The 14,491-nt window shown below is 33.7% G+C and overlaps 2 protein-coding genes across 4 annotated transcripts; one reads left to right on the top strand and one right to left on the bottom strand.

The window, feature by feature from the left end:
- Positions 1-5,333: 5,333 nt before the first annotated feature.
- LOC112527481 (probable methyltransferase PMT5) lies at positions 5,334-10,630 on the top strand. Of its 3 annotated transcripts, XM_025138164.1 has the most exons (10): positions 5,337-5,409; positions 5,682-6,541; positions 6,912-7,035; positions 7,273-7,513; positions 7,826-8,030; positions 8,234-8,397; positions 8,506-8,809; positions 9,679-9,811; positions 10,088-10,281; positions 10,356-10,598. In XM_025138164.1, the coding sequence occupies exons 2-9, from the start codon at positions 6,030-6,032 to the stop codon at positions 10,235-10,237; spliced, it is 1,833 nt and encodes a 610-aa protein (XP_024993932.1). In that variant the 5' UTR covers positions 5,337-5,409; positions 5,682-6,029; the 3' UTR covers positions 10,238-10,281; positions 10,356-10,598. The 3 variants fall into 3 exon arrangements, with proteins under 3 accessions (XP_024993931.1, XP_024993932.1, XP_024993930.1); XM_025138163.1 differs by having other exon boundaries at positions 5,334-5,478; positions 10,088-10,630; XM_025138162.1 differs by having other exon boundaries at positions 10,088-10,630.
- A 772-nt stretch (positions 10,631-11,402) lies between these two features.
- LOC112528479 (putative pentatricopeptide repeat-containing protein At1g26500) lies at positions 11,403-12,893 on the bottom strand. Its single transcript, XM_025139507.1, has one exon. The coding sequence runs from the start codon at positions 12,891-12,893 to the stop codon at positions 11,403-11,405; it is 1,491 nt and encodes a 496-aa protein (XP_024995275.1).
- Between the last annotated feature and the right edge of the window lie 1,598 nt (positions 12,894-14,491).

Genomic DNA, 14,491 nt, shown 5'->3' with positions numbered 1-14,491 from the left:
ACAACCACAACAAATATATTGTTCAAAATAAGTTGAATTTTTTTAAATTCTAAGTAACTCGACTTCCACTTTCATCAACCCTAATTTCACTCTCGTACCTAAAATCCTCAGACCTAAAATCCTAAGACCATTAGTCCATCAGCAAGTGTAATCCATGCGTACAGAAGGGGAAAAGATTGAAAATCGAAGCGTATGAAGATTAAGGAATTGAAGAATCGAAGGCAAAGCGTCGAGACTCATGATACTAATTAGTAATGAAGCGTATGAAGAATTGATTATTGAATGATTGAAACCGAAGAGTCATCATGAAACTTGGGCCAATTTATTTAAGAAGAACCAAAATAAAAAATAAAATAGATATAATATTAAGAATAAAATAAATTTATATAATATTTTAAGAGGGTTGAAAACTAGTTGAAAACAAATTGAAAACGGGTTGAAAACAGGTCAAAAAATTCATGCCAACCCAACCCATTCCATTTATTTAAATGGGTTAGACGGGTTGACCTATTTATTTAAATGAGTTGAAAATCTCAACCCAACCTGCTAATTCTGGGTTGGATTTGGGTTGGGTTATTTTTTGCCACCCCTAGTGTAAGGGTAACTTGGCCCGCAATCAAGAATAAATTAAAAAACTAATATTTTTGGTAATTTGATTTAAAGTTATAATTAAAAGGCATTTTAGGCGTTTTAATTTTTTTTTATCTATCCTCTCTCTCTTCTATCTTCGGCCTCCGACGAACACCAAGTGATACATAAAATACAACAAGATACACAATATGATGCCCAAAATACATATAATGTGATACCCAAAACACACCAAGTAAACTTTGAGACCACTGTGATACCAACTGTGGCCGGGATAGAGGAAGGGAGATAGGTAATCAGGGGGTCACAGGGACAAAGATGGGGCTAGTTGTCAGGAATGCCCACAGGTGGGTGTTTAGTGGTCGATCATCGGAGATGGCGTCTTAGTCAGACAAGATGAGCGCAAGAGGTCACTGGAGTGGTGATGGGTGTCGGAGAAGGCCACCGGATTTGGTCCTTATGTGTGTGTGTGTGTGTATATATATATATTAAAATAATTTAACTAATTAAATTGAATAATCAACACAACTTATCAATTTACCCTTTGTTTTATTTTAGTAAATAACATCAATTATCTAAAATAATTGACTCATATTAGACCTAACACTTACCACAAACTATCTAGTTCTCATTTGATTAGACCTCTATATAGGGGCCTATTCAAGGGAGAATTGATTAATTTATGATAACCGTGATATCCAATACGAAACATATAGTTCATATATATATATATATATATATATATATATATCCATGCGATTCATATTGAATCATATCTCCCTTGAATGAGTTCATATATGAGAACTGAATAGTTTGTGATAACTGTGAGGTCCAATCTCAACTATAAATCAACGGATAAATTAGGAAATTAATAATTATGGTAGTTTAAGTTAAAATTATAATTAGAGGACACATTATGTATTTTTTAAAAACTTCTCTCTCCTCTTTCCTCTCTCATCTCTCCGACCTCCAATCTCTTGCCTCCGGTGAAATCGGTATCACAATATATCATAATGAGTATCACATTGTGTATCTTTGTTTTTAAGGTTTGAATTGGTATCATAGTTGGTATCACAATGATATCACAATATATCACAATGGGTATCACATTGTGTATCTTTGTGATTACTTGGTACCTGCCGGATTAATGTTMACCGGAGGCCGGAGATTGGAGGTCGGAGAGATGAGAGAGGAGAGAGGAGTTTTTTAAAATACCTAAAATGCCCTCTAATTATAATTTTAACTCAAACTATCATTGATTATTAATTTTCTAATTTATCCGTTGATTTATGGTTGAGATTGGATCTCACAGTTACCACAAACTAATTAATTCTTCCTTAAATGGGTTCCTATATATATATATATATATATATATATATATATATATATATATATATTTGATGCAAGAATTTAGTTAAAGATTTCATTTGTATTTTGAAGAATCGACAATATGGTTCAATTAATATCAATAAATCAACATTAAAGACAAAATAAAAATCAAGAAATTATTCAACTTTTTTATATTATTTAAAATATCATTTCCCATAACCCATCTCATAAAACAAATGTACATCTTATATAAATGTGTTACAATATGTTTATAAATTATACTCCTATTAATAAAACCACATACATTTATATGGCAAAAATAACCTAACTGGACCAACAAAACTCAACCGAAATCACCGTCGCCGATATAAAACTCAACAACAAAGTCCCCTGTGGTTTCGTCACTGTGATTTCGTCCCTGTGATTTGCCCCTTGTGACCGTCTCCACTATGTGTTGGCTGGAGATGTAAGGCCCCACAAAAGGGTGGGGGAGAGGTTGGTCAGAGTGCCAGAGTGTCACTGAGATACCATCGTTCCTAACCCCCTGTAGTTTTGTGCCTGTGGGATCCGGCACCGGCAACAACACACACAGAGAGTAACTTTACATTTGATTTCCCAACCCCTCCACTAAACATCTCGGCCATGACCTTCGGCATCTCTTAAACTACCGTGGCCAAATCACAACAGCAATCAATCTATAAGAAATCACCGATTTGGTGTTAAATTCTTGGTTTTTTGGGTGCTCCACGGGCACAATGAGACCCCGTCCTGTTGGTTTGTGGGGTGGGAATAATAGAATCGCCAACCAAAAAATAGGGGAGGTGCTTGTACAAAATTTAAAGAGTTTGATGACTTTTACCAAAATATTAAAAAAAATAAAAAATTCTAAAAATAAAGAGGAAAAAATGGTTGGACGATTTTACTCCGACTCTGATGGATATTGTTAATGGTGTTAGTAACCCCGTCTTATTTTCAAAGCAAAATCTAAACTTGAGAGACAACATCTTAACTTATTAAAGTTCAAATCTCACTTTTAAAGAAATCACTAAATCTTTAAAAATAAAACTGAAGTTTACTCTAAAAAATAAAAAAATAATATATTTTTTTATTAAAAAAATATATAGCTTGTCAAATTAAAAAATACCAAAAAAAGAAACAAAAAGATATTTAAAAAAGCAAAAACAAAAAAAAAACAAAAAAAACTAACCTCTAAGTTAAACGGGGGATTTTAGGTGGCGTTCATTTTTACGAGGTGCTGAAGTCTGAAGTCTGATTCTACTTCTGATTTATAAGAGGTTGTCTTGAAGTGTGAAACCTGGATCAGTAAGATTATTTGTTTTTACGTTTGAAGTTTAAAAACTGAATCGGTCAAACTAATGCAAAAATATAAATAATTTTTTTTTCAAAAGTATAAAAGATGAATAGTTTTTGCTAACAAATCTCTTCCAACCCCCAAAATATGAACCATGTGATAGAGAGTGGATTAGAATTAAGAAGTATTAAAAGATACATATACCACTTAAAATTTCAGAGAACATTTAAACCTTTTAAGCTCTTATTTTAAAAATAAAACAAACACTCATAATACTCAAACGTCTGAATGAATCAGATTTCAGACTACCAACTACAAACCACAGGGACAAAATTTACAATCTTTCCCAAATCCCAAGGACGAAAATCGTAATTTACTCTATAATTGATTTAATATACATAACTACTTTTACATTAAAGAAACACACACACACATATTATCATTATCCCTCTCTACCGCCACCAACTCCAATAAAGAGGAGAAAAAGCAATCAACCAAATTATTCCCTTCATTTTATTATATATTTCTTTAACAAAAAACCACTTTTGCATATTAAATTTCCTAATACATTATAACAATACAAGAATCATACTTATGTAATATAGTGAGATATATCTCGATTTTAGTATTTCATTTTATTCTGTCTCTGTAGATGTTTTGATACGATTTTTATGTGGTTTTAAGAAAGAAATAATACTTTTATTTTTGAATAAAATATAAATACGAATGTATCATAAAATTTGAAAATAAATATATCAATATTAGTATTAAATTAACTGTTTTTGTTTTTTGTATAATTTTTTTTAATTCAATTTTTTAATTATAATTTAACTTAGATCTAGTAACGAATAATTTATTTTTGATTTAATAATATAATTTTTTATAAGGATAATAATTAAGTATTCTGTTAGAACTCAATGATTATCCTAATTATATTTTAGATTTTTTGTATTTAAAATAAAATGTTTATCTTGTATTTGACTATGTTTATCTGCAGTTAGTAGACCCACTCAATCGTGTCTATTTGATGAATACTTTTTCTTTCAAATGGAATATATCTTTTGATGTAAAAGCAAAACTACATCTTAGACCCGATATGTTTTTAGTTGAATTTCACTTCTCGATGATTTTCAAATCATTAATGGTTTATATTTAATTTTAGATTGTTAATCGTTTTATGTTTAGTCCATTTTTGTTCTTAACATATATTCTCTTTTATCTCATTTATACAATATAATCAAAAGTTTTAGATGTGTCGGGCCTCCAAAAAAACTGGAACCCTTGAATAACATTATATTTAAATATTTGTTTTCAGTTTACTAGAAGAGTACTCGTGCAATGCAGCGAGATATATCTTGATTTTAATATTTTATTTTTTTTATCTCAATCGATGTTATAATATAGTCTTATGTGATTTTGAAAACACGATGATGTTTTTATTTTTGAATAAAATATAAATTTGAAGATATCATAAAAATTTGACAAAATTATATCGATATTAGTATCAAATTAACTATTTAAAATTTCTCATTTTGTGTAAATTTTTAATTCATTCTTTTTTAATTATAATTTAATTTAAGTTCAATAACGAAGTAATTTATATTTGGTTTAGTAATGTAATTTTCTTATAAAAATAATAGTTAATTATTTTGTTAGAATTTGATAATTATTTTAATTATATTTTAGATTTTTTATATTTTAAAATGAGATATTTATTCTTTATCTGATTATATTTATCTGCAGTTAGTTACAGAATTCAAATATGGAGCTTTAATAAGTTGTAGTTATGCATAGTTTACTTGTAATCTTGAATTTTAAGTAATATACATTAATATACAGTATTTTATATATAAAAATGGTTTTTAAAACTTTTTGTCAAATGTTTTATAATATAGTATAGATGATTGTTGAAAATAATATCTTAAGATTAATTTATATATTATTTTACTGGAATTTCCAGTGTTTTATAGTAATTTTATTTGTGAAATTTGGAGCCATTTTGGATCTATCTGTCTCTGATCCTCGACTTTGAATTCCCTTTATCAGGACACTATATATCTGGGATGATCAACTGTAATTGCTGATTTCTCTCTCATAAAAAGGCTGCTGCTGCTGCTCTCTCTCTCTCTCTACTCGTCAATGGTGGATCAGAACTGTTATTGATCTTTCTCTTTCAAAAGGTGATCCAATTTACGCACGCAATTGTCCTCAACGACCATGGTGGTTGTCGACAAACCCTAATTAATATGGTAGTTACTTAATTATGTGATACTGGTTTTGAAATTGAGGTGAAAACTATCTGTCACTTACATTTTGGGACGTGTCATGGTTTCTATTGATTGATTGCGTTTTATGTTCAGTATGGATCCGATCCGTCGAATTTTGATGCCAATTTGTATAATTCTGTACGTTCTTTGGGTACTGTGAATTGAGTCTTTGATAATAATTGCAGGTTGATCTGAAGATATTTCTGCTGGAATTCTGTTGATTTATCAAAAAATCTCCGGTGATTGATTGCTCGATCTACTTTAGCTATACTGATTGCAGTTATTTTTTGCGATTTGGATGATTGTCTGGCATGGGATTTTGCTGTTTGGTGCCAAGATCTTGTGATGTGATGAGATTCCATTGAAAGAGACACTGGTAACTTCTACATGCCTTGGGAAATCAACTGTTTTTACAGTGAAATTTCCAGGAGCTTTTATGTTATGATAGGTTACTGTTTTCGTAATTGGTGGAAATTTAAGGTGAAACAATAGTTTGTAGGCTACAAGCCTGAAGTTGGTTGCACAATTTGGATATGAGAACCCCTTTGTTCAATAAACTTTACGTATTTTCGGGCACTAGACCGCCACGGAATTGGTTACTTCTGTGTCTTGTTAGTCTTTTTGTGCTTATTGCTTTGTTAGGTTCATCTTCTTCTGGTGCTTTCGACTCTGTCACTACTAGTTTAAAACCCGAAGTTTATACAAACTATAGAAGATTAAAGGAGCAAGCAGCAAGCGATTATTTTGAGTTAAAGAGTTATTCATCTGGAAATAGTAATTCAAAGGAGATTTGGTTATGTGGAAAGGAAAGAGAGCACTACGTTCCTTGCTATAATGTGTCTGCAAATCTGTTAGCGGGGTTTAAAGATGGTGAGGAGTTTGATCGGCATTGTGAAGTATCACAAGATCAACCATACTGTTTGGTTCGTCCTCCAAGGGACTATAAAACTCCCCTGAGTTGGCCAGTTGGTAGAGACGTGATATGGAATGCTAATGTGAAGATAACCAAAGACCAGTTTCTTTCTTCTGGAAGCATGACAAAAAGGTAATTCTTTAATTTCAAGCTGGATTAAGCCAAGTTACGAGTTGTCAAGTTTTTGCCCACACAAGTAGACCTTTGTTTACTCTGAGCTGATACCCCTCAGCCCGAACATCTTCAGTCTAATCCCACTCGCTGAAGTTTAGAGAGCTTGAGTACCAATGGTACCCAAATGGATTTGCTGAAGTGGCTGGGACTTCCATGGGATAAGCTAGAGGTCCTGAGTTTGAACCTCACATACGTTATTGCCCAGTGAATCAATAGGGTTGCATCATTGGGCAAAAATTCCCTTGGTGTGGTTTCCTGGATCTTCTAGAAAAAGGAACTTGATACCCGTTACTGCATATTCACATATTTTCTTTAAATATTCTCTTAGGTTAATGCTGCTAGAAGAGAACCAAATTTCTTTCCATTCAGATGACGGATTTGTCAAAGATCATTCTCGCCAAATTGCAGAGATGATAGGACTAGGGAGTGATGCAGAATTTTGGCAAGCTGGTGTAAGTATTGACCATGTGCTCTATAAGTTTATCTTCACTTCATTGTTGATTATTTCATTAGTAGAAGCTGGCTTCATAATACCTAAAGAATTTCCTCCTTGTGCTCCTAAAAATTTCCTTTTGTGGTCTTCATAGCTGTGTAAATCTATTTGGCATTTTATAGTGAGAGTTTCCTTTGTGAATAAATTTAACTAAATTACATTTTGGGGCTGAACCACTTTCTAATGATATCAACAGGTGCGCACAGTTCTTGATATTGGTTGTGGTTTTGGCAGCTTTGGGGCTCACTTGCTCTCACTGAAACTAATGGCTGTCTGTGTGGCTGCATATGAGTTAACTGGTAGCCAAGTTCAGTTATCTCTTGAGAGAGGTCTTCCAGCAATTATCGGCAACTTCATTTCAAGGAAACTTCCATTTCCATCGTTGTCATATGACATGGTTCACTGTGCACAATGCGGTGTTCTGTGGGACAAGAAAGGTAGTTCAACCATATGATCCATCTCCGACATACTCACATTCTGGCATAATTATAAATACGAAAATTAGTGTTCTTATATTTAATGGTCTTTTTAGTTCTTTTCCGTGCTGCTATTTTATGTTTCTTTATTATGTAAGGTCGTATGCTCTTCTTTCACTTAATATTTTTAGAAGAAGCATCCTAACCCTTCGACCAATATGGCATCCACTCTTGATTTACCATACTCTTTTGCTATAATCCCCATAGAATCAACTATTTTGATTTGGGCACACATAACATTTATTCTCTTCTAATACTGGTTTCATGAATCAGATGGACTGTTCCTTATCGAAGCTGACCGGATACTCAAGCCTGGAGGCTACTTCGTATTACATGGAACTTCATTAAGTACGAAAAAAGGAAGCATGTCTAGTCCTATTGAAGAATTCACGCGGAATATCTGTTGGAAATTGATAGCTCAGCAAGAAGAAACTTTCATCTGGCAGAAAACTATCGAAGCCCAATGCTACTCATCTAGGTGAGGCTAGTAATCCCAATGTTCATCTTCAAGGCTTTCCCTTTTGCAATGTAATTGCATTTCTTCACTTTGAAACTCTTGCATTTAACCTTTCGACTATTTTGGCATATAACTCGCCTTTCTCCTTCCTTTCAATCGTAAATTTCCCTTTTCCGTATTTGTCAAAATACAATTATTGACATTTATTTGGTTCTGAATCGTAGCAAACAGGGTGCCATTCCTCCTTGTAGAGAAGGATATGCGGATCTTCAATCGTATTATCAGCCACTTGAATCTTGTATAGCAGGGACAGCCAGCAAACGCTGGGTTCCCATTCAGAACAGATCTTCTAGTTCCCAAATAAACCCTGCTGAGCTTGAAATTTATGGAAAGTATTGTTCTTATGCAATTTTTATTCTGGTTATAAATTGAATTGTGTTGAATGGTTTCATCTGCTAGTCTTTAGTCAGCTATTGATCCTTGTTTGTTTCTGCAGGAGTTCAGCAGGATGAATTCACCGAAGACTTTGAATCTTCAAGATTAGCTTTAAGAAATTACTGGTCCTTGCTTACACCCTTGATTTTTTCTGATCATCCTAAAAGGCCGGGTGATGAAGATCCATTACCTCCATATAATATGATAAGAAATGTGATGGATATGAATGCACATTATGGGGGTTTAAACTCCGCATTTCTGGAAGCAGGAAAATCAGCATGGGTGATGAATGTCGTGCCAATCGGGGCTCGTGATACACTCCCTCTTATTCTTGATCAAGGTTTTGCCGGAGTTCTGCATGACTGGTAAGGATTACTTCGATTTCCTTTAAAGAAATTCTATAATCCATCGGTCCAAAAGAATTGCAACATTCAACTGCAAGTGGGTAATTGCCATCTAGAAATTAACTTGAACATTCAAATCAAGCAATTCTTGTAGACCTTGAAGATGGAAAATAATCAATTTAGTATGAAACTTTCCAAAATAGGAAAAATGTTAGTAATTTTTTTGGCAAATTCTAAAAAGGGAAAAATATTGTAATTCTAGTGGACTGGAATAGCATAAGTCCGTGTTCTTATGCAATTTATGGTATCAATGGGAACTTTTTATGATTAATTTTCTTGCATATGACAGAATTTCAAAATGGGCCATATATTCGTTCTGTCATAATAATAATAATAAAAGATTTGAAGGACGAAAGCATGTGCCACCCTGTTTTAAGGCCAAAAGAAAAACAAATAAAATGATGACAATGCCATGTGGGTCTCCAGAGAACTTTCCAACTTTTAATGAACTGGATGGTATTTAATGATGCTTCTCATTGTTGCAATTCGATGAACAATTTTTGCTTTCGTTTCTAAAAAGTAGTTTTCAAGAAGCAAAATGATAAATTTGCCATTATTCCATATAATTTGGGATTCCATCTTCTTCCTGCAGAATTAGAAAATCAAGATGAATATAACTTCTTTTATCCTATATTTGTGAGTGGGTCCGAAGAGAAGGGGATGACATCAGAAATAGGAACGTGGAACGGTCTTCTGGCTCCTATTGAATGAACTTCCTTTAAATAATCATAGCATTAAGAATGTGAAAAAAGAAGTTAATATGTAAGTATATAATTAACGCATATTACAACTAGCACAAATTTATTGATCATATAAATTTACATTTACAGGTGCGAGCCATTTCCCACTTATCCACGGACATATGACATGCTTCATGCCAACGGGCTCCTCTCACGCCTTATATCAGAGGGATGCAGCATCACAAAATTACTTTTGGAAATGGACCGTATCCTTCGCCCTGAGGTACTTTTTTCGTTTTCTTTTACTTCAAGCTCTCTGATTTTGGTTTGAACCATATTTTCCCATTTCACTGATCCATTGTACGTTACAACTTATCAAAACATACCTATAAAAAAGAGCGATTATAAACAAACCCCCACCCTGTTAATTTCTTCTCACATACATAGTATCAAATTTTCCTTTTTATATTTCTAATGCTCTGAATTAAGCTATAAGAACCATCACCCATAAGAAGTATTATGATTAGGAGATCAAAATTTGATCTTTTATTTTCCTCAGGGATGGGTTGTCCTTTCCGATAAACTTGGGCCCATAGAGAACACACGTATAATCGCTACACAAATACGATGGGAAGCAAGGGTCATTGATCTCGAAAATGGCAGTGACCAAAGGTTGCTTGTTTGCCAAAAGCCATTTGTAAGGAAATGATCGCTTTCACCTACAAAAACACCATTCTTGTGTATAGAACTCCGGTAATTATTCAACTCCATTCACGCAATAATCTGTGTTTTCACTTTATACATCAATGGTGATGCCGGATTTCCAGTGACAGGCGCAAGTCGGTTTTCTTCGCATTGAGAAACATAACCAATGGTAATCTAATAGACTAGAGAAAGTTTTGGTGCCACATATCTGGAGTTCTTTTTCTTGTTTCATTTTTTTCTGCAAAGGAATTGTAGCAATTCTTTCACCCCGTTTGCTTATCTGCCTCTTTCCCCCATGTGTTTCTTCATTGATTTTTGTATTTGAAACCATATTTTTGTTTCAGAATGTATTTATTATGTGATTAGATGTCTGATTTTACATCTGAACTTCATATCATATTTTTGAGTGAGATATCATTGGTCATGTGTTGTCCCAAAAAAGGAACATTTTAACATTTGATACCTGATACTGGACGAGACAAGATAAAAACTCATTGTTCCACATTTGGCGTGACATAGATTAAGGACAAGGACCGGATGGGACGATAAAAGATTTTTCTTTGTTCCACCAAAGCAGATGGAACAAGATATGACATGACGGGACAAAACTGAAAAAAAATATCTATCTACCTTCATTTGATAGAAACATCTAACATGGTGTTTGGTTTAATGGTCATCACTGCCGTCGCCAGCTACCTCCACCACCATTAGCTACCTACCATGATATGGTATTTGGTTTAAGGTTTAATGGTCACCACCACTGCCGGTGACTACCTCCACCACTACCACATTCCATCGCCACCTCTGTCTCCACTACATCAGCCACGAAAGAAATCCAACTATTATATAATCTCCATCTTATTTTAACCAAACTCACACCATAATCGTTAGATTGAAATTGGGTTAAGAAATTTGTAAAGCAATATTCATGTTACAAATTACAATCTACTTATCTATCCTTTTTTTTTATTAACTTGGATATCCAATCCGCTATGTGAGCCAACTAATCACAGGACGACCACCTACTTTGCAGATAGCCCGGAGTCACTGCATTTGAACCTCCATGGCCACAAGGGGGTTTTTATTGCTCTTTGAATTTGAACCTGAGACCTCTTGATACTTTTAATCTTTGAAGCCAAGCTCAAACCAATCAGACACCCCTTATTGTTCTACCTATCTATCCTTCTATCTCTAGTAGCCATTTTTTGACCATATCGTTCAAATATGTCTCCCAAATCAAACAAACCAACTTCTCTCAATTTCTTTGACATCACCTCAAACATAACGACACCTTCTTCGTTCGAATAATAGTGCAAGAATCTATTGTAGTCGAACCTCGGCACCTCAACTCCTCGATTCATCACTCTCTCCACATATTTTGTTGCTTCTAACGACTTCCCGGCCTTAACCAACCCACCCACAAAAATGGTGTCGAAATTAATTAACGGGTCGTCTCCTTTTCTTCCTCTTTTCCCTAAATGCCCCTGCAACAACATTACATAGGTGTGCATTGTAGGCTCACACCCTCTCCTTATCATCTCCCTAAACACATTTGTGGCTTCATTTGCCCTTTTTAACCTCAAAAGCCCTTTGATTAAACCATGATATATACTCATATCGGGTTTCTCGATCCCTTCTGCAATCTTATAAGCTTCACGAACCCGAGCTTTGCTCAAAAAACAGTAAATTAAGGAAGCCAGTGTTATGGAATCGGGTTGTATTCCTCTCTCAAGCATTTCGTCGAACACCTCCCGTGCTTGACCAAGCTGGCCCTTTTTACACATCCAACCGATCACAAGCTTATAAGTCGAAAGCCCCAAATTGTCAATCCGATTAAGCCTGATGGATTGAAAAAGCGTCATTGCTTCATTGAAACGATTCAACTTGAATAGGGTATCCATCATCTTCTCAACACCATCAATCTCTACCTCGAAACCTTCATCAGCCATTAGATTCCAAATCTTTGAAGCTTCAACCAGATCACCCACATCACAGAACCCACGTATCAAGCACTTGTAGGTGAACCCATCTGGTTTAACCCAATCTTTCATTTTCAAAACAATGTATTTAGCTTCTTCAGCAAGTTTATCCCCACAAAGAGCATCAATCACCTTATTGAATGTCCCCAAACTATACCCATAACCAACTCCATTCAATATGTGAAAAAACTCGACACATTTCTTCATCTCCCTGGCCGAAGCCAACGTTTTAAGCGCTATCGTACACGTTCTATCTGTAACTAAACGACGATGACCGATTTCTTTGATCAAATCCCAGAAGAGGTCTATGTTTCTGGCTTTTCCGACAACGTCGAGCATTTTGTTGAGGGTGATGGGAGTGTGATTGAAACTTTGGGTCTGGGAGAAATTGTGAAATCTGTAGACGGGTTTCCAGGAACATGGGAATTTGTTGCAGATTTGGAGGAAGAATTCATGGGTAAGTTGGAAGTCGCAGCGGGAGAGGGAGGTGTGGAGTCTTGATTCGGGGGAGTCTTGTTGTTGGTAGAGGATGGTGCAGACGCGGAGGAGATGTGATGGATTGACTGGTGTTAGGGTATTGTGAGTGGTGGTGTGATCGGCGGCGGTGAGGTGGTGGTGGTGGTGATGGCGGAGGGAGGAGAGGTTTACGAGAGAGCAATGGAACTGATTTCGTCTCAGCATTTTGTTGTGTTGTTGCCAAGAAAGCAAAACATTTATAAGGATTAAATACAAATAGTGATTTAAGGGTGTTTGGGATTGCTTATTTGAAATAATTTATATTTTTTTATAAAAGTATTTATCAATTTATTATAAGTTAAAAAGGTTTAACTTTTTTAAAAACTTTTTATTATTTGTTTGGCATCTGTATAAGTTGTTTATTTAAACACTAAAAAATGTTTATTATTGGTGTCACACTGGAATAAGTCAATAATTTGTTTTTATAAGTAATCACAAACACCCCCTTAGAAACTTGGAGTTGACATGTTAGAGACGGTTAGAAACTTGGAGGTTGGGTTTTCAGTAAGTTCAAGCATCTATTTGTTTAAAGATACATCCAAATATTTAATTGCTCAAAATCTGAAAGCCCCTTGGGTTTTTTTCATATTGGTTTCCTCTAATATAAATGTAATCCTAACCATTTTGAAAAATGGAGCTAAAACGTAAGATGACATGAACAAGATCTACATGCATTGTTTAAAAAGATGTGTCATAAGACACGTCTTTGTCGTTACAATTAAATCTGTAGCGTTGTTTATCACGACATGATTTTTTAAGGCGCATTGTGAAGCGCGTTTCTCACGAGGAGTGACTTTTTTTCAAATTTTTTTTATTTTTTAAAATATAATTTTCTTATTTTTTTAACTTTTGTAGTTTTACACTTTTAATTTTGACTTTTATATTTTCATGCATTCACATATGTCACAGACTTATGGTTAAAATGAATTTATAAACTCCCAAATTTTCATGCATTCATCATGCACTCATTTCATGTTGTACCCATTTCATCATGCATCTATTTCATAATCATTTTCAATTACTCCATGCACCAATTTCACCATGTATGAAACCGGTTTCATCATCATTTTCACTTACTTCATGCACCAATTTCACCATGTATGAAACCGGTTTCATCATGCACCCATTTCATCATCATTTTCACTTACTCCATGCACCAATTTCACCATGTATGAAACCGGTTTCATGAATAAAAAAAATTATTCTCTTACTGATTTCATAGATTTATTAATCTAATAACTTATGATTTTCATGAATCTTGACAATAATAAACCGAGACACAATATAACAAAATCCAATTTTTAATATTATAATTTAATTGAATATTTAAATGTTACCATTTATAAAATTTTCTTTTTTTGTTACCTTAAATTAAAATTTAATAATAACTTCTATATTTAATATAAAACAATGCAAATGATTAATATACCCTTAATGATTAAATTTAATTAGAAAAAAATGAAAATTTTCTATTGGTCAACATTAGTTTACACGGTTTCTAAGAATTGAACGGTTTTCATTTGAACGTATATATATATATATATATATGAGCGATCAAATGAAAACCGCTCTCATTTGTGTAAACCTTGTAAACCAATCTCATCCATCTATTTTCTTGATTAATGATCAAGATTAAGTTAGGTTATATTAGGAAATTAAAAAATATATATATTTTATAATCCTAAAAAGGGTAAAATGGTAACTTTGGTAGTGTTTATATTAATGACAACCATATTATGTATATCGTAATATTAATAAAACAA

This window comes from Cynara cardunculus (genome assembly GCF_001531365.2).
Source record: "Cynara cardunculus var. scolymus isolate 2C chromosome LG 15, CcrdV1, whole genome shotgun sequence".
In the NCBI taxonomy this organism is placed as follows: Eukaryota; Viridiplantae; Streptophyta; class Magnoliopsida; order Asterales; family Asteraceae; genus Cynara; species Cynara cardunculus.
Note: the sequence above shows the minus strand (reverse complement) of the source record. Positions and strands in the feature narration are given on the sequence as shown.